The sequence below is a fragment of the Cinclus cinclus genome, chromosome 1, assembly GCF_963662255.1.
Source record: "Cinclus cinclus chromosome 1, bCinCin1.1, whole genome shotgun sequence".
In the NCBI taxonomy this organism is placed as follows: domain Eukaryota; kingdom Metazoa; phylum Chordata; class Aves; order Passeriformes; family Cinclidae; genus Cinclus; species Cinclus cinclus.
The window spans coordinates 24,145,219-24,168,438 of NC_085046.1; the positions used below are offsets into that span (position 1 = coordinate 24,145,219).

Here is a 23,220-nt window from a genome sequence, read left to right on the forward strand (position 1 = left end):
ATATTCTAGAAAAATAACATCTCTGATGGGGAGGGTGTATTGGGGTGAATATTTTGGTAATACTGCATTGTATTTCTTTCAGATACAAGACTTGGAAGCAGAAGTTTTCAGGCTAATGAAGCAAAATGGAAGCCAGGTTAACAATAACAACAACATTTTTGAAAGGCAGACATCTTTTGGAGAAGTTTCTAGAGGAGATCCAGTGGAAAATCTAGATACTAAGCAAGTGACCTGTCTGGATGGCTTGAGTCAAGGTTTGTTTGAAGCAAACCATAATTCCTATGAATCATAGAATCATAGAATGGTTTGGGTTGGAAGTACCTTAAAGATCATTTAGTTGCAATCCCCCTGCCGTGGGCAGGGACACCTTTCACTAGACCAGGTTGCTCAAAGCTGCCTCCAGCCTGGCCTTGAACACTTCCATGGATGAGGCAGCCACCGCTTCTCTGGACAACCTGTTCCAGTGTCTCACCACTCTCACAGTGAAGAATTCCTTCCACATATCTAACCTAAATGTCCCTTCTTTCAGTTTTTCATTGCTCCTTGTCCTGTCACTACAGTTCCTGACAAGGAGTCCCTCTCTGGCTTCCCTGCAGGGCCCCTTCAGATGCTGGAAGGTTGCTATGAGGTCTCTGCTCAATCTTCTCTTCTCCAGGCTGAACAGCCCCAACTTTCTCAGCCTCTCTTCAAGGGGAAGGGGCTCCAGTCCCCTTATCAACTTCACGATCTTCCTCTGGACTTGATGTCCTTTCTTAGGCAGGGAGTCCCAGAGCTGGATGCAGCCCTGCAGGTTGGGTCTCACAAGGGCAGAGGGGCAGAATCACCTCCTGTGACCTGCTGGCCACCCTGCTTTTGATGCCACCCAGGATCCCTGGAAACTATAATAGTAGTTCTTCCTCTGTTGAAAAAAAGGCGATACATTATGAAATAAATTAATTTCTAGCAAGCACAGAGGTGTTTTATTAAAATTGATATTTCAGCAGTCATTTCATGTGTGAACCCCAGCAATATTGCCTTACAAACAAATCAATATGAATTGCATTTTTCACAAGATATATATATATATATATCATAAAAAAGAGCTATCCTGCTGAAATGGTATTAGGTGATATACAGACCTTGTGCAACTGGTTTTCTCAAATCTTCACAGACCTGTTTTTTTCTGTCAAGTGTTAATTGTAATAGAATCTCTGAAGTTCAGAAAAGCAGGATGACAAGAAAGTCTGTATTTCTGCCATAGAGGCTCAGTAAGTGTTATAAAACAGTAAGACTTAATACTCAGCAATGCTGTTAACACAAATCCTTTCATTGGTTTGTTTCAGGAGAGGAAAGTATGTTTTCTTCACTTGACTCTGAAAAATTATGCTTACATTTACTGTTGCAAAAATGTTAACACATATCTATAGCTCAAGAGCTAAAATCAAGGAATTTCTACATGTAAAAAAAAAAAAGAGTAAAATTCAAAATTTGGAAATTCTTAGTACAGCATTAAAAATCAGCATGTCAGTGCTTCAAAATTATGTTTTCTAATCTATACATTTGCATGAAAATTTTCAAAGAGCTCCCTTTTTTCATTCCAAAAATGTTTTCCTGGAGAAATGTTTTCAGTGTGAATTATTTCTGAGTGTTAGACTAGATGATCTCCGAGTTAAAACACCCAAGTTTAACCACATGAATACAAACACAAGTTATTTGCTGGGAAAAATAGATTGTTGGCAATGATTTTTTGAAAGCAGAAGCAGCATAGTTAAACCTTAGATTCCAGGCTGCATTTGTGGTTTTAATGAGAGAAGAAAACCACATTTTTAAAAATAAGGCTATACTTAAATATGCTTTAGCACTCTTTGACTCCCATATACCTTTTCCAGTAAATTCTGTGTGAGTTTCTGAGGTCTGTATCAGACTCTTACATAGAGATGCTTGCTCTGCAGAGAGCCTACTTCTCTGTATTGCTGTCCTTTAAACCTTCTAAGAAAAGAACTTGCCATCCACCCATAGATGTTTGCAGAGAAGCTGTAAAGGGCAGGGGGATTGTCCATGATGTTTTGTAGGTGAGTAGAGTCCCTCTCGGTGCTGTGGGTTGTGCACACTGCCCCTGTGACATTCACTCAGGTGCTCCAGTCTCTTTTCTGGCTGGTGTTCAACAAGTGTAACACATGCTTCTTGATCAAGCCTCTGCATTAAGTTCCTGGGGCAGGACTGCATGTCAACAGCCACATCCCGGAATTTTGTTCCGAGGTTTGCAGGTCTGTCTTCCATTAAAAAATTAGGGTATGTAAAAATACAGTATTTTAATTAAAACTGTATCAAGTATGTTTTTGTTTTTGTTTCACTGCCGAGGTGTTTATTACATTCTTGCATGGTGGGAGACTTGGGAAGGAGCAGTGGATGCAGCCCAATGGTTGCAAACATTTGAGTGTAACTGTTCCTGACACTGCCGGTGCTCTGGCTGTGTTCAGCATCCTGCCAGACTGCACGACTCCTCAGGCTGTAACACAACCTCACACTGAGCTGAAGGGGCTGCCAGTGTCATCAGTGGAAGTTAAAAAGAGAAAATCAAAACTACTATGGCCCACATAATTCTTCCTTTGCTTTGCCAGGGAATACTAGACTACAGATTGCGTTTCCTTTATGAATATATTGTTTATTCTGTGAGTCCAGAAGTACATTGTAGCTTTCTGGTTTAGTGATCATGAACTGAGTCTGCAGTAGACAATCAAGCTGTTTACTGGCAGGAGTCAGTGGTTTGAAATCAAAACAGTTCAGTGCTAAGGCCGACTTTGACAGTCTCAGACTTTGGCATCTCTGTGCAAGTGTCCCTTCAAGGCACTTTGTGGCTGTACTTTCTGGGTGTCTGGATACTCAAGGATGCATCAGTTCACAAAAGGAGATTTTAAATTCTGTCAGCCTGTCTAATGGAAAAACAGTGGGAGTACAGGCGAGCTCTTTCCCGCTTCACAGTGGTATTGAAATAGTTCAGATGGAAGAACATTGGAGTTAAGTGGTTGGATGTCTGATGAAAGAAAATCTTACTGTGTTGACTCTGAGAGTGAAATAAGAACTATTATGACTTTTACGAGAGACATTTTCCAGATACCCCAGTAGGCTGGGAGATTACTAGAGCATCTTGTGAGGTTGTAGGTTTGTGCTGGGAGCCGTGAGGACCAGCCACTCTCTGCAGAAGAGGGAGCTGGGACTGGGGGTGGCAGCGCATGTGGCTGGGGCAGAGACCCTCTGACAGCAGCCCAGTTCCACTGCAACAAAGCAGTGCAAGGTGGGGTGGAGGAAGTTGGAAGTTCCAGGCTCAGATGGTCTCTTGCTTTAAGACCACCCATATGAGCACTTCTGTGAAAACCTTTTGCAGTCCTATGTTGATAGTTTGCATAATTTCAGCAGTGAAACAAAGGGATATGTGGAAGTGTGCACATGTGAAAGACCAAATACAAGCAGTTCAAGCCATGACAGTGTGCAGTTACCCTGTGGTGTACTTAGGGCAGAGGCATCATTGCAAGTCAGACAATGCTAATTATTCTGTAGTATCATGTGAAGTAAAATTTAACTCTTGCACATAGAAGAAAAGCAAAAATATCTGCAAGATCATATTTTAATTAATTAGTGTATTCTGAATGCTGTATATAGACAAGTAAATGTATCTAATGGATTATGGTTTGGTTTTTACTCTGAGGGCTGAAAAAAGAATTTAAGAATCTTACTCTTTTTTTCTAGTATAAAATACAAAAACACCTTTAAGAATGTTTTTAGTCTTAGTCACTGCAGCTTTGTAAAATGTTAAATTTGCTGCAATACTCAGTATTCATTTGAGTAGATGGTTGATAGCTAAGTACAGCTACATTAGTTTTAACTGTAGAGGCAAGTCATATATGAAGTGTTCAGTATACTTTACTCACAAAACATTCAGGAATTGGGTGTCTTTGAAGCCAGCCAAGTAAGATGGGTTTTATTGCTCTGTTTTTTATATTAAATACTTCTCCAGTTTTCATGTGTCACATGATGTTTATGCCCTGGTGGAGAAGAACTCTCTTCAGGCCAAGCACAACTCCCTTTGAAGGAGTCTAAGTGGATCTACTTTCTGGGCTGGTAGAGCTGTGTTTGTCAGGTCATCTGTGTAACAGTGGGAATACTTAGTTGAATTCATAAATGTCTGCAGTTGATTCCTTGCTATGCCCTTTATGCCCTTGCTGAATCTATACAGATAAACTAATTCATGAAAATAACTTTTTCTGGTGGTACTATAGGAGTTATGAAGGTACAGGTACAAGAAAAATGTGTCTTTTCTAACCTAAATGAATCTGTGATTCTATGCAAAATGCATGTACTTGCATTTGTTTGTACAGCAGTTCCTTTTCTTAGGAAGATATAATGAAAGATCCTTCTGTTAAACAGTTTCAAATCATGTTTCCTTACAGATTTCAATGAAGCAGTTCCAGAAACAGAGAGGCTGGACTCCAAAGCACTGAGGACTCGAGCTCAGCTCTCAGTGAAGAACAAGCGGCAGAGACCTTCCAGAACGCGGCTGTACGACAGCATCAGTTCGACTGATGGGGAGGACAGCCTGGAACGGAAGGTGAGAAGGACTCTGCCCTCTCTTTCAGGCTTCCTATGGAGTGCTAGATTGCCCCTCTAAGTCTTTTCATCCTCTGTCTTTATCCTTTCATTGTAGCACAGGCAGTATTTATTCCTCTGTGGCCAGTCTGCTGTGAATGTCCTTGAGTGATGTGCAAGTCCGGTCTCCTTTTGAGTCAGACACCTGTTTTTTGGTTCTGTTGTGTTTTAACTGGAATCTTGGTCTTTTTGATTTATGTGTGCCTTATGATGCAGAGCTTTTTGTTTATGCAGGAGGTGAAAGGAGCATGAATTATGCATTTCTCTATTTGTTAATTTGTTATCACAATTGATGCAATATTTGCTCATTGTTTTGTCCTATTCTGACTTTGTGTGAAGGCAAATACCAATAAACAACACTGTGTGTGATATTAAAGGGTAATGCCTTGAACTGCTACAGCATTTCATACAAATAGAAAGCTAAATAATGAATAAAAGAATTGCATGTTCAAAGTAAATCTTACTCTGTTTGCTTACTAAGTGGTATAACCTGCTTTATAATCTCTTATACCAACAGCCATCACACAGTTACAGTAGTCCCATGCACATTTCAAAATCACCACTGCCCTTATGCATGAGAGCATCCTCACCAGCATCAGATTCTGGTGCTTCCTCCCTCTCCCCCGTGGCTAGCAGTGCAGCAATCTCACTTGACAACCTAACTGAAAGCCAAGAAGAAGAACAGCACCACAAAGGAGGTGTCCTTTCCCCATATGCTCGGGGAGACACTCCACTTTCCTCTCCTTCAAAATCTGGGCACAGCTCTGAAGCATCTCCTTTGCATCACCCAGCTGGCAGGAATATTTTACAGGATAAAGGTATTACTGTTTCTTTTACAATAAATTGATGCATCATTGTGCTCACTTAACAGCTATCTACTTTATTGCCTTTTGTTGTGCAGTAGTACCTTAGCAACTAGAAGGTCATCATCTTGTAATTTCTTTTGCCTGCCTGGAAGTCAAAAACTTCAAAATAACCTTGTATGATGGTATAAGAAAAGGATAAAATTTAAAATGGGATGGGGAACTGCTTACTTTTTTTTTTTTTTCTGTCTTTCATGAAACTGAAAAGAACGGGGGGAAATCGCCTTTAGGAAAATGTTGTATTGTGTTTTAAAAAAAAAAAGTTATTTGACCTTGGGACACTTCCATATTAGAAATGTGCTTAACACAGTGTACTTACTCAAATAATGTGATTTTGGCACTGCTAGATAATTTTTTTGGAGGGTGCGGAAAGGAGTGTAAAGCAAGAACAACAGATTGTAGCTTTTAATTGCTGAGAGTAGGCAAAGTCTTGCTTTAATGAGAGGTTAGTGCCTGGAGATTTTACATTCGCAGAAAAGAAATAAAGTAATTCCTTGGGAGATTGGCTTCATTGTTACGAATTTAATTCAGATTGTTGAAATGCTGGGTGGATAAAGCAGGATGCAATCATATGTAGCTCAGGTGTATGTCTCAGATACCAGTTTATTGTAAGAATAAACACTATGATATGTCACAGAATACTGAGGTGTCCTTTTCAGATGCATTTCAAAGTCAGAATTAATATTTGACACCACTTCAGCGTCCTTAGCAATGCACTTTGCATTCTGAAACTGTCACATAAGCTAAAATACTTAATAAAAAGTTGTTCATAAGAGGTCTGCAGGAGGAGGTCTAGATAGGTTCATGACTCACTTCGGCTTGCTTGGATTAACTGAAAAGAACAATTTATTGAAGATTCATGTTTGTGTGTCTGAAAAGACTTGTTACTGATTTAAACCCTGTTATTTCTTCATTTTTATACAGGCCTTTCACACAGGTTCAAAAAAGACAGCATTATGAAAATTTACTGGATTTAGGATAGGTTAATATACTGCAAGAATTTTTACTTGAGCTCTGAAATTGCTAGTTGTAACTAGGTTAAATTGTTAAGGATTCCAATATAAATTCAATATTTGAGTTTTGCAAGTAAAAGTAAGGGTGTGAACATAAGATTGTGATCTTAGAAACTCAATTTGATTGGTGATTGGTTTGTCAGGGAAGTCCTAAGTCCTGCATTTCCAACTGATGTATGAAAAATACCTTGATAAAAAATTAGTGGAAATTAACCTTGTAGTGCAAGGGAATAGGGCATTGCATTCCACCCACTGTGTCACTCTTTCCATTTTAGGTTTGAAAAACAATCTGTCTAAATATTGCTGTCCTGCTTTCCTTATTGTGGCTGTTAAGTAAACAAGCAATGCTTTTGGGTGTGTCCAAGTTCTGCTGAGTAATACATTAGAATTAACCCGAGCAATATAATTTCAAGTAGAAAAAACCGTATTTAATAAGTCCTACAAAAAAAAAAAAAAGAAACATACTAGAGCAGTTGTTTGGCAACAAGTATTGCAGCAGTGCTATTTTAAATTGCTGTTAATTTGGCTGTTAAACTCATACAGCTCAGAAAATAAAAAAGGCACTGCATTTGTTTTGTGTGTTCAGGTGGAGATTTTTAGAGATAGAAAGAGAGCACCTCTGTGGACACTCCCATGGCCAAGGGTCCATTTTTCAATAGCAGAAGTGAGCATTAGCAACCTCACGTTTGTCTTTTCTTCTTTTTATTATGAGATCCTGCAGTGTTGTGGGAAGGGCTGAAGTGTCATGAGATCAGTTTCATTGCAAAATGATGAGCCTATAACCACAGCTTGTGAGATGACTTTAATTGCTTCAGTTCTGCCTGGTTTGTGCAGCAGCATCATCCTTCCATGAGGCAGTGAGGTGACTGTGCTGGGCAGTGCTCACTTGATGTGCATGTGCTTTGTGACCCTGGGCAGGGGATGAGGTCTAGTGTCTTCCACATCCTTCAGCCACACATTACTGCAGCTGGAGGCTGGAGGTGATGGGTTAAACAGTTTCTGTGAGATTTATTCTGAGAAACCAGCTTTTCCTTACCTTCTCTGAAGAACTGCATGGAGTTGGGGAAGATGCACCCATCCAGGGTGGCCAAAGTCTCCTCCTGCCCAGGCAGGGCACCTGTGGCTCTGGTTCTTGGTCTCTGCCATGTGCAAGCATTGAATACTTCCTGCATGCAAGATTCAGATCCACACACTGCTGCTGAAGCTGGTTTTGGGAGCTAGCCTATCCATTTTCCACTATTTTCCATAGCCAGCACAAATATTTTCCTCAGCAAGTCATCTTTATTTAAAGGGCCCTGGCTGGCCCCAGCTGTGTGGGAGGGGGATCATAGGGATATAAGAGCTGAAACAGAAATTTGCCATTCCAAGTAGCTGCTGTGGATTCTAGCTGAGCTCTCCAGGCTGTTTTTCCTACTTCAGCAGCAAAACTTCCATCTACTAAATGTTTTGATTATTCGCCCAACACAAAACCACTGTACTTTATAATTTCTTGACTTTCACTAAGAAGTTTCTCAAAAAACCCACTACCCCTTGCCCTGAAGCCTCAGTTGCCTGTGAATAGCTAGTGTGAAAATAAACATTGCAAGTTTTAATTCTTGTGATAATTTTGGCAGTTGTTAAATGAGAAGTGTTCATTAAAGGTGAAAGAGGAACTCTTAAGAGGAAATGGGAAAAAAGTATGCACATGCAGGGTTGATGCTAAGAGTGCATTGCCAGAAGTTCTCCTCAGCTTCCTTGGCGAATGGATTTCTTTGCAGACTTCATCTTGCTTTTGTCATTCTTCATATTATTCTTTTTGTTTGCTTTTTTGGAATGAGATTACTTGTTAGTTGTTCTTGAAATTTAATTTTTTTAACACAAGGACTTGTTTTGGGAAATAGTATGGCTTTTAGAGTGTGAGTATTGCAAAAGACTTATTTTCCTGGTCCTCAAAGGATTTAAGAACCAATAATTTTTTTTTTTTTGTTCAAATGAAAACAGATATTTTCTACGAAGCAATGCACAAAGTTTTATAAACATAATTGACTGTCCTGTGATAGTGCTGTGGTACTTTGGTTTAATTTTGAGGGTTCCATTTAAGTCAGCAACATTAGGAGAAATCCAGAAATGCAGAAGTGCTTCTAGTTAAAAATTGTGTATGTCTGAGGTCACATTGCAAAAGCCACCAAACTACAAGTGACATGAATGACTGACCTTAGTTTGCTTCCTCTAGGGTATTTGGGAGCAGTCTTTATATTTAAGAGTCACAGTGTCTGAAATTTTAAGCTACTGTGTGTTTTCTTTTAGCTTCCATATAGATTTCACAGGATGTTTGCCAGACTCAGATTCATTGTTTTGGCTTTATAGGTACTGCAGCCTGTTTCCTCTTTAGGATTTAATAGCATTTGTAGAAGAGATCAAAAATTGATTGATGCCTTGGGGCAAATTTATTAACTAAGCTACTTTTAGGTTTTGGGAGAGATGCTGTTTGTTTTTTAGCTCAGAATGGTTAGAATTCAGATTAAATGTTCAATTTAACAAAGATGTTCAGGCTAAAGTGATTAACTATTTCATAGCATATGCATCATAAAAGGTACCTTTGGCTCCAAAATTGAAAAAAAAATCTTAAGAGTCATTTTGGAAGCAAAATATACATACCAAATGAATTACGTAAAAAATAAATGTAAGCAAACTGCTGCTGAGTTTAAAAATGGGTTCCCTGGAATGTTAGCCTATAAATACTTCATGTTGTTCAATTTATTTCATATTCATTACAACTCAGTCAATATTAACTTCTGATTTTCTTTAATTAAAATAAGTATTTTTGTGTATTTTTGAATTCTGAAATTATTTATTTTTATTCCTGTTCACATCATCTTCCTAAAAATGAGACTTTTCCTAATTAAATTGTGTACTCACACACGTTTATGTGTGGGTATCTAATTATGAAAAGATACACAAAGTGTTCTGGATGGAAAGTACCAATTAAAATTAATAATATACATTCTTCCATGTACAAATGTATCCTAGATGGTGGCACAAGTGCTCAGGCAGCAAGAACAACTAGCCCTGCTATAGGGCATACAGAAAAACTAAAGCGAAAACTTGCAGATCTTGGGTAAGCATTTTGAAAATTAAAATACATTTTCTTCTTCATTAAAGAGATTGAAAGTAGAACTTCTAAGATGTTCCCTGATGTTTTCTAATATTTTTATAGGGCTCCCTTGAGAAGGAGTTCAAGCAAGGGCAAGAAGCGGAAGGAGAAAGAAGCTGTTAGGGTGACCTGTGGCAGTAGGTATGGCTGAGACATTGAGGATGTGAGAGATTGTGTGCCAGAAACATTGGAAAAACCTAATGATCCTTGCAGATGGAACATCAACAGTCCCACTGACTTCATAAATAAGTGTTAAGCTTTGAGATAACGTGAGCTTACAAACCTAGATTCCCTGGCTCACAAAAGGCTAACATATAATCTAAAGATACTTGGAGGTTTATAATGTCATAGAATCATAGAATTTCTCAAGCTAGCAGTGACTCACAAGGATCATCATGTCCAGCTCGATCACTGCTGCTGTTGCATACACTAATGGGATTTGCAGAAATAGATTTTCAGAGCAGCCCTACAAGATGCACCCAGCCAGTTAATAATAGCCATGAACCAGAAACCTTGACACAATTCCACGTATTTTTTTTTTAAAGCCCCCGGAGTGAGGTTGAGCAGCAGCTGTTCACTGCAGCTTTGCAGCACCAGCCCTAGGAATGCTGTCAGGAGGGTTTTTTTGGTTTTTGTTTTCTGAAGATAAACTTCTTAAGTTGAAAAATAGGAAAAATGCTGATTGCACATCACATCAACAACTTTCAGGCAAAGAATTGTGAATTCCTTTTTAGATCTGATGAAACAACGTCACCAGCATCAGAACTCTGAATAAATAAAGGAGTGTTCACAACGACAGAAGGTAATCTCTGCAAAAGCTAGTGTAGATTTTTACTGAAGGCCTCTCCTTACATACCTATGAGTTTTACAAGATCACAGCATGATATCTGCTTCCAGGTATGAAAGACCAAGTCAGGAGGGCTAAGCAAACTTAATATGTTCCAAAAGTCTAGAAAGGACATAGCAACTCAAAAACTCTGCACATAAAACAATGCAGAAATCATATATGATAAAAGAGCTGTTGGAAGAAAGCAAAGTTGGAATGTTATTCAAAGAAACATTGTGGTGGAAAATCAGTATACAGCCATTTGTGCAGTTCTACTGACAGTCTGGTATATGGAGACCAGTGACAAGTACATTGTGTAGCTCCATAAAATCAGAAAAGCAGAAGAAACCTTCCTTACTCCCTGAGGCACACTGTGGTGTAGTGCAGTGTTCTGTCTCAGCATACATTTGTACATTTGTATTCTGCAAATATCTGGCAGGATCTTCAGTGATCTTAGGCAGCAGTCATCACCTCTCTGCTGGTGTCTGAAAACCTGTCCCAGTGCGTCTGCTCACCGCTGACATGGAGTCAGTGATACTCACTGCTGGTTTCCCTAGTGACAGTGAGAGGTTTCCTAAAGCCAAATCCCTGCACTTTATGTGGCTGTGAGACAGCTAATGCCCTTAGCAGGGTGTTAGACATCATACAGCATTTAGATACCAAGCCACAGGGTAGGGGAAATGAATGTATACTTGCTTGTAAGAACTTGAATGGCCCGTATGCTGCTAACACAGGATGTTGCAGATGTTTGTTAGATCTCACAGGTGTCTTCCTTAGAGAGAGCAGATCTCAGTGTAGAGATCAGTTGCTTATTAGTCCATGTGATAAATCAATTCTTCGTGTTGTTTCTTAATATTTCTTTAATATAGTTCAATATCCCAATTACAGTTGCTGAAAGTAGAGTTTAGTACTGCTTTCAGAGTTGAAATTTGTGAGCACATGTCATTCTTACTCGACCTCTGTTAACTGGGGTGTAACTGTTTCAGCATAACTTTTTAAGCAGCCATTACCACTTCTTTTGTTACTACCTCCAAAGAATTTGCCTCAGAAGAAATGTGAGGATGTTCTCTCTACAAGTCCAGAGTTGTATAAGCTCTTGGAAAGAAGGAAGATGATGAAAAGGCAGCATCCTGTTACAATTATGTCCATTACAGCAACTGATTGATGCAGAATTAATCATGTTGCCAGATGAGTGTTGCATGCATTATTTTGCCATTTCCAGAAAGTAGCACTCGGGATGTATAAACAAAATCCCAAATTATTTCCTGAAACTACCACTGTTGCTACAGATATGAAAAAATATCTCATTTAAGTAAGGAGCATATATTTCCTGCCTGAAGTTAGGTGATTTGGGCAACAACATTTGTATTTCTTCAAGCAAGATTAGAGGCTGAGAGGGAAGTGAAGGACTGGGTCAGATACATCTATATTTCTTTTAGATGCTAAATGGAGTAGAATTCTCCTTCTGCTTCCATAGACGGGGGTCCTTTGACACCCTCACTTTCATCCATACGGAAAAGAGAGTTCACAAAATATGTGGTCAAGTGATTATGTTAATAATGATTTAAAAGCTGTCTGGAACATAGGTGTTGAGGGAGATTTACCTATGCCCATTTACACATGGCTGCTAAAAGCAATGGGATTTTAATGCTCTGAAACAGTAATATATATGTTGATGTAAATAATATGATTCTATGACATATGCATAAATTTTTGGAGGTGGACACTTCGCATATTTATTTTTAATTTGTGTACTGTACTAATGATATATTTAGGAAATAAAATCTGGGTATTTTTGTTTATAAGTGTTAACCTTTGTCTTGATTACTGCAATCTTTGTTTTTACAAAGAGAGAATCTGATAAAATCCCATGGGTGTTTCTTTCATTTTTCTATATCAATATTTTTAATATTTGATTAATTTAAAATCAAGATAATAGTGCTTCATGTGTATTTAGCTGTTGTAACAAAAGAACAGCTTGATAGATGGATACAGATGCATCTGATTCATTCTGCCTGTGCACAAAACCCAAGCCAGATCTTCTCTGGGAACTAGGGCCTGCTTGGGTCAGTGCTGAGTCTGATGGTTTAATCATGCTGAGATACTGCTGGGACTCAGAAATGCACAAACACAACATGTGGCTTCTTGACAGGAGCTGGTTCTCATCCGAACAGTGGGAGTATAGGCATTTTCAGCTGGCATCTGTCTCCATTTGCTGGGTGTATGTTGTCTTAAGAAAGCTTGAGTTAGAATCAAAAGAACACACTTTTTTTCTTTTGCTGACAGAGAGATTTCAGGCATGCCCCTACCAGCTGCATGCCACTCAGTTCTTTAGTCACAGCTACAAGGAATGTCACTCTTTACAATTAATTGCCTCTCTGGCATTTTGTTTCCCCTTCTTTTATAATCTAATGCATATTCCTGCTCCTTTCTTTTAAACAGGACTGTCAGAGAGATGCTGCAGAAATCAGCAAACACTAAATGTTTAGCAGAGCAATCCTCCTCTCTCCCACACTGTGTACCATTCACATGGTATGGAGAGAGTGGCAAGGGATCCAATTCTTCCAGCAACCTGCCGTCGCCTACCAGTTCAACTGAACCTTCCTCTGAAAATTTAAGCCCAGCTAAAAAAGGGTCAAAGGTAGAAAATAAAAACTACCTTATTCCCACTGTGTTGAGCAGCATAATTGGCTTTGTGATTCTGGAAAAAAGAACAGGCCAATATGTGACTACTACAATAAACAGTGCATGGTGTTCATTGTACAGTAACAGCCCATCCAAATGGAACATCTCTGTCAATGTACCATTCCCTGTTCTACCTTTTTTGCTTTGTCTTAATGTACATTATTCCAGTAAACTAACTGTGGTGTTCTGTACCGTAACAAAAGCAAGTGGAGCCAGTGGAAATTAGCATTTGGATCCACTGAACAAATGCTAGATTTGTTGTTAATTCAGGTATAGATCTTTTCTTCATTCTTCAAGACTGGTAGTGGGGATACATACCCATTTTCAAATGAGGTGTTTGCAAGTGAAGAAATGCTGTATGCTGTCAGTCATCTGCTTCTTTTCCCCCAGTAATGAAATCTGTTTGTCATGCATGCTGGATGTTGGATTTAATTCTCTGTATGAAGATGCTTGAACTGTAAATATGAAATATTGCAATTTAATACATCTGTGTGATTCCTTTCTATGTGCATGAATGTTACAGCATGAAAATTCCTTAAATAACCCTTATTTATATTAAAATACTTAGCTTTTTCATGTTTGTTTTCACTTCTGGAAAATATTTCTTTGCCTGTAACTTCCTATGACTTACAGCAGCTGATTTTTTGTATTGGTCTGGTAAAAAGAAGCAGATATGGTTCTCAACTTTGTATAGAAATATGAATCAGAAATCTCATTTCTCTATCTTCTACCACTAAATGCATGTTCATAATAGCAGTTTTCACAGGCATTTCTTACTTTTTTGATGCCAAAAGCTGGTGATACATTACTTCTGCTGTGCACTAGGCTCTGTGCTGTGCAAGGTCATAGCTGTACTTGTGTTACCTGGCAGGGAGAGCAAAACAAGGCTTACAGCAGTCCAAATCAGATTGATAGAGAGGACCACCAGTGAAATCTCTGAACAGAAATTACTTACTTACCTCCTCTTTTAGGGAAAAAAAATTAAGACCCATAAATCCTATTTATGTATTTAAACAAACATTGTTTTAAAATAGTTTTCAAATGGGGGAAAAAAAGCACACCCTTTTAGATAGTATTAGTTTGAGGTTGTGGGGGCTATCCTAATTATTACCAGGCCTTGGCTGTCTTGCGGTTTTGCTGTCATTGTAAAGCTGAAGTTTGCACAAAATAGAGGTGAAAGAAAAATTAGAGTACTTAAAAAAGGAAAATATGTTCTTCACACAACAGGAGGTAGAGCTATTGAACTCCTGGCCTAAGAACGCTGTGTGGGCTAAGGAAGTAGCTAAGGAAGCTGCTTAGATTTTCTTCTCCTCTCTAACGATCTGGGAAAAACAGAACAGGAATTCTAAACATAGGTGAGACAGAAATGGTCACAAAAATATTCTTCTGATCTCTGTAAAATTTGCAGGCTCTTAAATTAAGAGTTTCTGTACTGCTATTCAGGCTTTCAAAGCACAGCACGATACCAGTATTTAGTTGGATTTCCAGCACAACTAAGAGGACTAACATTTGATATTTTCAGAAGTCTTCATGTTTTCAGGAAAGACAGGTCAAGTATTTGGAGGAGACAGGTAGAAGAATAACTTTTTTTAGTGTTGTTTTTGTTGTTTCACTTTCTAAAGTGAAGATGAATTTATCTAAAGGTGAATTGGATTTAGTACTCATTTGGATGTTTAAAGAGTAGAGATCTGTGTATTGTCAGGTGTGTATTCAAGTTAAGTGGAATATCAAGGTGGCCTTAATTTTTTAAATATTTTGGTTTTTTCATTGTTCTCCCTTTAGTGTGAAATACTTGTTAATTTTTGTCTTATTCTAATGGTAATTTTGTTGTATTCCTGGAAAATATGTGCCTGCTTTTGCTACTTGCTGTAGGATGTGATGTGCCTCATTGCATTGCTAAGAACAAGCAGGGTTTATTTTATGGTTATTAGTTCAGTAAGTAATATTCAATATCCAAAGATTTTTTTTTTACTTTCAGTTTCTGTTTTTTTCTAAAGGCATAGGCAAGGAGGGAGGATCCTTTCACTTTTCAAAGAGATTATTTGAGACTCAAAAGTGAATTCACAGGATATTCTCCTTGCTCTTTCAGTAGGAGTTTTCACTTCTCTCTGTTCGTTAATTCTCTGTCCTATTCTTTGTGCTACTGCCTGTGCTACGCTTCTCCTAAGTATTTAGAGGACAGTAAATGCTAGTGATCAACCTGCAGAAGCAGTAATTTAGCTCCAGGAGGAGAGCCAGCATGTTAAGAGTCTGGAAATTGCTTTCAGACACCTTTGTTATCCATTCAGGCATTAAGTTGGCAAAGATGTCTCATGAAATACAGAGTGGTAAAAATACTGTGCATTCTGTAAATAGTAACACTGAAACAATAGGCTTCCTCATGTGTATTGTGATTGGTTTGGTAAATGTTTGAAATCACTCCTGAGCTATGCCAACATGGAAGACAGAAAGCAGATTTCCCTTTCAGATGCACCTAAGCAATAATTTGTTCATCCTTACTCCTCTTTTTCTCCACAGAATTTCACATTCAACGATGATTTCAGTCCCAGCAGCACAAGTTCAGCTGATCTGAGTGGTTTAGGAGCAGAACCGAAAACACCAGGATTCTCACACTCCTTAGCACTGTCATCAGATGAGGTATGCAGGTGAAATTGTTTAATTTGGGGAATAGTTGCTTTCTTTTTCCTATGGAATCTCGCTTGATTACTCAAATAATAAAGGAAGAGTTCTAGGCAGTAGGATTGGAGAAAGAAATTAATCTTGGTTTCTAAATTAAGATTTTTCTTGTTCATATAATAACAACTTAAAATAATGCCCTGTGGTAGTATCATAGGGAAGTGGGAATTCAGTTGGTGTCCTAAGAGATGCTATATCCTCACACGCGCTGATACATTTTTTTTCTAAATAGGTACATATAGATACAGATCTAAATACACTAAACTAGGCCTGAGACAGTTTTGATATACCAAGCATGCAGTACAGTTTGGTAAATGTAGTTGAAATGTAAGGCACCTTCACCTGCCCCTGGTAGAATGGCCTGTACATGCAGTAATTGTGTGTTACTGTACCTGAATGTACGTGTATTGATTATTATAACATGTATGTCTTAATCCACTTTGCATTCTTTGTGCTTGCTTTGCACAGTGGATTTGAAGTCAATTACTCCAAACCAGTGGTTTTTTATACAATGATAAAGTAAAAAGGCATTCCTAACCCTGTAAATTGGTGACACATTTCAGCTGAATATTGAAAATACTCTTCTTAAGATACTAGTTTTGTAACTCAGTTGTGGGTGAGGTTGTACAATTTGACAGTAGCTGACAGCACATCCTGTGGAGTTAGGAAACCTTGTGCATTTGTTTTTTTTACAAACACTCCGTAAAAACTTCACGTTTTTCATGTGAGATTTGAGCCAAATTGTTTTTACTGGAGAGGGGCAACTTGAAGTTTCTATACCTTCTATAACTATTTTTTTTGTTGTTTTAATGATAAGTAGTTTTTTTTATTACTGCCTGAATTGTTTACTTGGGTTTAAAGAATGAGAGCTCTTCTGTGCAACTCAATTTGCCAAACTACAAGTCTACAAACCCAGCCATTCTTTTGAGGTTGCTTTTACTACAGATAATTAAGGGCAAAAATTGGTAACAAAAGGAGACAGAGGTCTGCATATGCTGTGAATTACTGAAAATAGCAGCATCATCACTTGCACTTTATTTAGTGATAGTGCTATCTTGATAATACATTTCACTATCTTAGCATGCTTAATTCCTCTTATATTATGTATTTGATTGTGGCAATGTCCTGTTCGGAGTGGTATTGAATTAAAAGCTTGAAAATGCTTTCATTTTGCATGTTCAGCTCTCTACCTTATTACTTCTAAAATACCAAGCCTGAGCAGGTCCATAAAAAATGAATGTGTTTTCTCCATCCTCTGCTGTGTGCCAAACTGTGCCTGCAGATGAGGCAGCGTGTTCAGCAAGAGCTGCCCTGGAAACCTCCCCAGCCACCCTGGGCAGGGAGAAGTCTGGTGCTCCTCAGCCTTCCACAGCACAGTGCTGCAAGCACTCCTCCACTCCGTCTTCCCTGGGAGCCCCAGCAGCACTTAAAGAACATGACAAAATGAGAGGGTGGGGAGGAACACAGTTCTTTCAGTCAGTTCTCTAATTAAGGAGCTTTTGCCCTTGGAAAGTAGAGCCATCAGAGAGGTTCCCACCAGTTCTAGGTGTCAAGATCAGGAACTCCAAAGGGGTTTCATTGATGCAGTGTCAGATTTAGCTTTCAAATCACGTGTGTGCTGAGCTTTCAACATAACCTCTTTGCTTCTGGAAATAACTCTTTTTAAAGAAATCTTACTGGTTTTAAGTAGCCACATCTGTTTGCAACTCTTGGTGCTGCCATTGCCTGAAGTTTTACATGCTGTTACGTGTTTGGTACTTTGTTTCTATAATGCTTTTTTCCTGTTTCTTTGTTGCTCCCTCACTCAGAGCCTGGATATGATTGATGACGAGGTGAGATACTAGCGTGCTGTTGTGGTGAATCGTGTGACCGTTGTGTGGCAATGCACTGTCTCTTTTGCAGAGTCACATTTCTTGTCTTGTGGTGTTATGTGACAAACACCCTTGTTGGCACAGAACACACAGATGTCACTGGCTCCTCTTTCCATGCCTTGAGTTGTCCTCTCCTTTTTGCTGAGAGTTTTCAAGGTATCAAACTGCAGTTTTTGTGGTATGCTGGAAGCAGGAGGAGGGTCAGTGTCAAAGCAAATCTACCAGACCAGGCATCAGCTGTGCTGAGTTCGTGCTGGCAATAGGAGAAGAGAAGGATAGCATCCAGCCCTGAAAACTGGACAGCCAAAAGCCGAGAGCTCCCAGCATCATCTAACCTAATGTAAAAGCTGCTCTAACAGCAGACAGCTGCTGCACCCTGTAGCAGCTGCTTTGCCAACTACAGCCAGGACAGAATAGCTTTTGTTTCAGGCCCTACTGGCATACCCGTGGGTGGAATAAAGTGGTAGAGCAGGGACATGGGTCTGCTCCAGCAGCTGACATCACACTTGGCCTTTTTGGTGGGGGTTGTGCTCTCACCCACAGCAGCACAACATGGTGAGAGCAGGGCCAGGGCTGCGGGATCACTGTGTGTTCCATACCACTCCTCTGTTTCATCTCGTAAGTCTTCTTCTACAGACAGTATCAGTCTCACTGGTTGTTGGATATCATCCCTTGGAACTCCAGAGTGGTTTTCTGAGGGTTTTATTTTCCCTGGATTTTATTAATAGCTTAAACAAATAATGAAGATCTGTGAATGATCCCAGGAAGTGGAATGCACAATTCATTGAATTCACTGATAATTTGAAGGAAAAAAATTTGTAAGGGAATGGTTTGAACTGTGCCACCTGGCCATTTCAGTCCCTGCTTGGGTTAAAAGGAATGCCAGTTCCTTTCTCTGACTCATTCTTAGGTGCCTGGTTAGATAGCGATGTAATACAGCAGTGTGAAATTGTTACTGCAATGAAAAGATAGTCCAGATACAAGTGCTCAGATGCTGGTGGTTTGCAGAAAGGTGCTGTTACTCATCTGTGTTACCCTTTAATAATAATGTGGAATATTTCTGTTGCAGATCCTTGATGATGGACAGTCTCCCAAGCACAGTCAGTGTCAGAGTCGTGCTGTTCACGAGTGGAGTGTGCAGCAGGTTTCCCACTGGCTGATGAGCCTGAACCTTGAACAGTATGTGTCTGAATTCAGTGCCCAGAACATTAATGGGGAGCATCTCCTTCAGCTGGATGGCAGTAAGCTCAAGGTAATTAACTGACTGGGCTTCAAGATTAGCTATAGTATTTTTTGTCACTTTACATCATCTCAAAGACAGTAAGAATTCATCCAGAAAGCAGAAAATCCCTGTGCATGAAGTTGTGATAGGCCAAAATAATAAACACAAAGTATAAAGCCACAGCAGCACTTTAAGAAATTCCCATATGCACTTAGGTTCAGAAGCTTCAGAAATGCAAGGCATTTACTTTGTGAAAATTCTTGGTGTATGTAATGTACCCATGTTTGGTTGTGCAGATCATGCAGCAGTGCATGAAAGTGGTATTTGCATGCACGTATTTCTCATCCAACTCTGTTTTGTGAAAGGGTGATTCTGAGAAGACAGTGAATAGATTTTTATCAGAAGTAGCAAGGGAATAATGGATTAATGGGGTATGGGAGGCACAAGCTGATACCAGTTGTAGTATGTTAGAACTAAATACAGCTTTAATGTTCAAAGTATTCATTGTTTCTTGTAGTAAAAATATGAGCCTACTTCAGTCAAAAATACAGGATGGAGTTGCAGGAAGCTCAGTAGATATGAGAGTCCAAATTTGATATTTCCATTTTGAATTTTTGGTGGCACTTCATTAACATGTAATTGTCTTAGAAAACTGCATGTGAACTTTTGACTAAGGCATAGCAGTGAGAATTTGGAAGTCTTGTTCTGTGTGGACTTAGATGGTTTCAGTAAAATAGTTTATTTGCCTTATTTGATGAATAAAATCAACACTGGTGGTGGCAGTGAGGTCTCATCTTTAATGTTCTAGAAGTGGAAAGCATGAAGTGTAGTGCTTGCACTTCAGTGATGCATCTGAGCCTGTGGCAGATTCACTTTGTCATTACTGTCTGCTAAGGAGAATTATTACTAGAGTACAAAAACAAAACATGATCGATTAAACCATAAGAAATTATTTTAAGTTTTGTTTTCCCCACCTCAGGCTCTCGGCATGACATCTTCCCAAGACAGAGCAATCATTAAAAGAAAGCTAAAGGAAATGAAAGCATCCTTGGAGAAGGCTCGCAAAGCTCAAGAGAAAATGGAAAAGCAAAGGGAAAAGCTTCGAAAGAAGGAACAAGAGCAGCTGCAGAGGAGATCAAAGAAAACAGACAAGTGTTCGTCAGATGCAACAGAGGGCACTAATGAGCAGTGATGAGCAGAAGTGCTGCTGTGTTTGACAAGTGGAGGCATGTCATGGAAAGAGAAACTCTTATCCATTCTGATGCCCCTTCAGCTTTCCTGTGTTCATCACCCAAGATTGTGTACAGAGAGACGGGGCTGTACATAGAATGACTAGGGAAATTTATATTGTGTAGTTTTCTTTCCTGCGTATCCAGTTCACGCTCGTTGCTGTTGCCATGTGAAACAGTCCCAGCCCCTCGGTTTGTTCTGTTCTTGTTGACAGCTAACAGATTTCATTTTAGTGTGGTGGTGTTTCCTTCCAAACTCCTCTTCTCTATTGAGCTCTGTGTGTTTGGTCACTTCAGTAACCAGCATGATGCCGAGGAGCATGTCCACTGCTTCACCTCTTCTGAATAGGATGGCCAGTCAGTATGGTTGGGGAACATTTCTTCAGCTGGGTAAATGGAGCTGTGCTTTGTCTGATCAGATTTGATTTAACTTTCTAACTGGAAGTTCATCTTCTTTACGGTGTTTGGATACTCAGTTCAGTCTGCTGGAGTAAGTTTCATCTTGCATCCTTTAAGCAACACTGCTCTGAAAACTGTTCCGTGACTTCTTATACACTGGAGATAAAGACAGGAGAGTCAATATTCCCCCTGGGTAAAGGACAGGAGGTGGAAACTCTTTCTGTTAACTAACTGTACAATAGTTAAACCAGGAAGGAGGCAAAGCCTTAAATGGATATGTGGATTTACATAGAAATCTGAGGATAACATTTATCCTTTAGATATCTGAGCAAGGATAAATTTCTAATTAGAGCACAGTGTATAAATCTGTATAAATTTTATTGTGCTCCCACTGCATAGGCAACTTTCTTAGAGTACAGTCTGCTTTGTTTTTGATGTGTTTCATGCAGGAAACTGGGTTTATTATGTTTCAAGTTGGTTTTTCCCCAGGAAAAACACCATATTTTTGAATTCATTCTCCAGTCAGTAAGCATTGGGAGAATAGGCTTTGTGCTGTGCTGTTATGAAGCTGGTATTGGAAACAATTAGCAAACTTGAGTCTGTTGTATATTTTCAGTTTTTAAAGAAGTGCACTTTAAGAAGAGGAAGATGAGTGATTCCTGTTAAAATTAAATCCAGTGCATTGCTGTTAAGGTCAGTGCTGCCATAGAGGTGATGGTTACTTAATCCAAAGCTCCCACACTTTAACTGTTTTAATTGATATATTTAAAAATATCCAACCAAAACCTGAATTTTTGGGCTTTGGCTGTAGAATGTTTTGATGACTTCGCAGTGGTCATACTTAAAGGATTTCTGGGGTGTTCAAGGATGTGGGTGAAGCCTGCTCTGTAGTTTTGACTGTGACAGCAGTTTTAACTGCCTCAACAGCAGTACTGAACTAAACTGTTGCTTCAAAAGAATGGACAGACAATGGGCAGATCTCCACAAACAGGAGCTGAAGGCATGAGCTGACTGTTCTTCACTCAAAGCTGTGTGCAGTTGAGAAACATCACTTCCCACTCATGCAGCCTGCAAGGGGCAGTCTTCATCCAGCTGTGCAAACCCAGAAATTGGTTAAGATGCTGATGCTGAGTTAGAATCTTGAACTTAAAAATGCACCAGCCTGGATTTGAAAATTCTTCTGAAGAAAATGCGTGTTTTCGTTTGGCTTGGCTTCTCTTCTGCTCTGTACTTCATGGCATTCAGATTTGTGTCTGTGAAGTTCTCTGAAGCTCACATTTGGAACACTTACGGTGCACTGTTAATAGTTACATTTCTTTTGATCCTAATAATTCCTTTGACATGTAAAATGGTCTGTAAACTGAGAGAGCCTAGTTCATTCAAAATTAATACACAACAGATCTACTTAGCATTAGCTTTATTTTTCCTTCAAAATCAAATTTCTACAAGTTTTTGATGTATATTTTATTCAGATCTAAAACTGAAATTGCCATAAAAGATATTTGCTTATATTTCTAAAGGCTTGTGATACTTTTCTTGAGATAAACCACCAGCAGCAAAATATACCTGCTAACAAAAATTACACATTGCAGTAAAACATTCTGTGTTCATTCATATGAGAAAAAAAATGTACAAATATTTGACAGCCTCATAAAACTAGCATTCTTAGAGTAAGAGAAGTTACCTGGAAGAAACTGGAAATTTGATATTTTAAATACAGTGCTGATAAATGCATTAGATGATTATTTTCTTTTTAAATTATGTTTACATTGTAGTAATGTTTAAGTGGTTGTATATAATAATCTAAGGTGGTGTCTCTGTTTTATGTTCTTTTTTTTATTTAGAAACCAGAGCAGACTGCTTGGCATTATATATTGAGATTCCATTCTTGCTTCTTAGAACGGTGCCTAGTTAATCTCTTTGTAAATCGTGTTTTTACTCTGCAGAATAACTAATTCATCTTAATTCCTTTAAGTATTCAGGGGATTTTTACTGCTTTATGATAGTGCTATTTTATTCTCAGACTGAAAACATGAACAAAAATCTAAGTTTAAAAAAACCTAGTGGCTTACATTTAAATTAAAACCATTAAAATGCATTTTGATCAACACATGAAAACTAAGGAAATGGAACAATGGCAACAGTTTGGCTTTTCTTTGTCTGTGATAAAAGATTTACGTGGTTCCTTTTATGAAATATGGCATTGGGAAGCACAGAAATATCATGGGATAACATACATGAAGCACAGTCTGAAACTTCCTTGCTGTTCTATAGGACCTTTAAAGTTGTGTTGCAGGTTTTTTTTCTCTTGTATTGTGACTTACAAGAAACAGAAGATGGGTGTCTCATCATTCTTAAGTTAAACTTCCCATAAACCAATGCTAAGTCAGAGTAATGTGGGTTTTAATGTAACAAGAAGAAACAAATTTTCTGTACTCAGTGTCTGGACAGCCTTTCTCACGGTTTGGCTCACCTGCAGGTGTAATGTCACCTACATTGTGTATTTATTTGTGGAGCTAAAGCTGTTTTTATTAGGCTGATTTGCCGGGCCACCACTGACCTGCTGTGCAGGCTGTTTGGTGTTTCCACACTTCAGCATGTGTTTGTGTCATCTTTATATCTGGGTGACTGCAGCAGGCTGGCCCAAGTTATCTTCTTCCTGGTTAGAGTGGTAGGCCAG

General features: G+C 38.9%; 1 protein-coding gene across 1 annotated transcript in view; it reads left to right on the top strand.

Annotated features, from left to right (window-relative positions):
* The window catches only part of PPP1R9A (protein phosphatase 1 regulatory subunit 9A), a 122,989-nt gene extending 102,885 nt beyond the window's left edge, over window positions 1-20,104 (top strand). The window contains exons 10-19 of the mRNA XM_062495049.1: window positions 83-254; window positions 4,428-4,585; window positions 5,141-5,441; window positions 9,509-9,596; window positions 9,696-9,773; window positions 12,901-13,099; window positions 15,661-15,780; window positions 17,628-17,651; window positions 18,760-18,942; window positions 19,892-20,104. Of these exons, the coding sequence (XP_062351033.1) occupies window positions 83-254; window positions 4,428-4,585; window positions 5,141-5,441; window positions 9,509-9,596; window positions 9,696-9,773; window positions 12,901-13,099; window positions 15,661-15,780; window positions 17,628-17,651; window positions 18,760-18,942; window positions 19,892-20,104 (1,536 nt within the window). The remainder of the gene's footprint in view (window positions 1-82; window positions 255-4,427; window positions 4,586-5,140; window positions 5,442-9,508; window positions 9,597-9,695; window positions 9,774-12,900; window positions 13,100-15,660; window positions 15,781-17,627; window positions 17,652-18,759; window positions 18,943-19,891) is intronic.
* The last annotated feature ends 3,116 nt before the right edge of the window (window positions 20,105-23,220 follow it).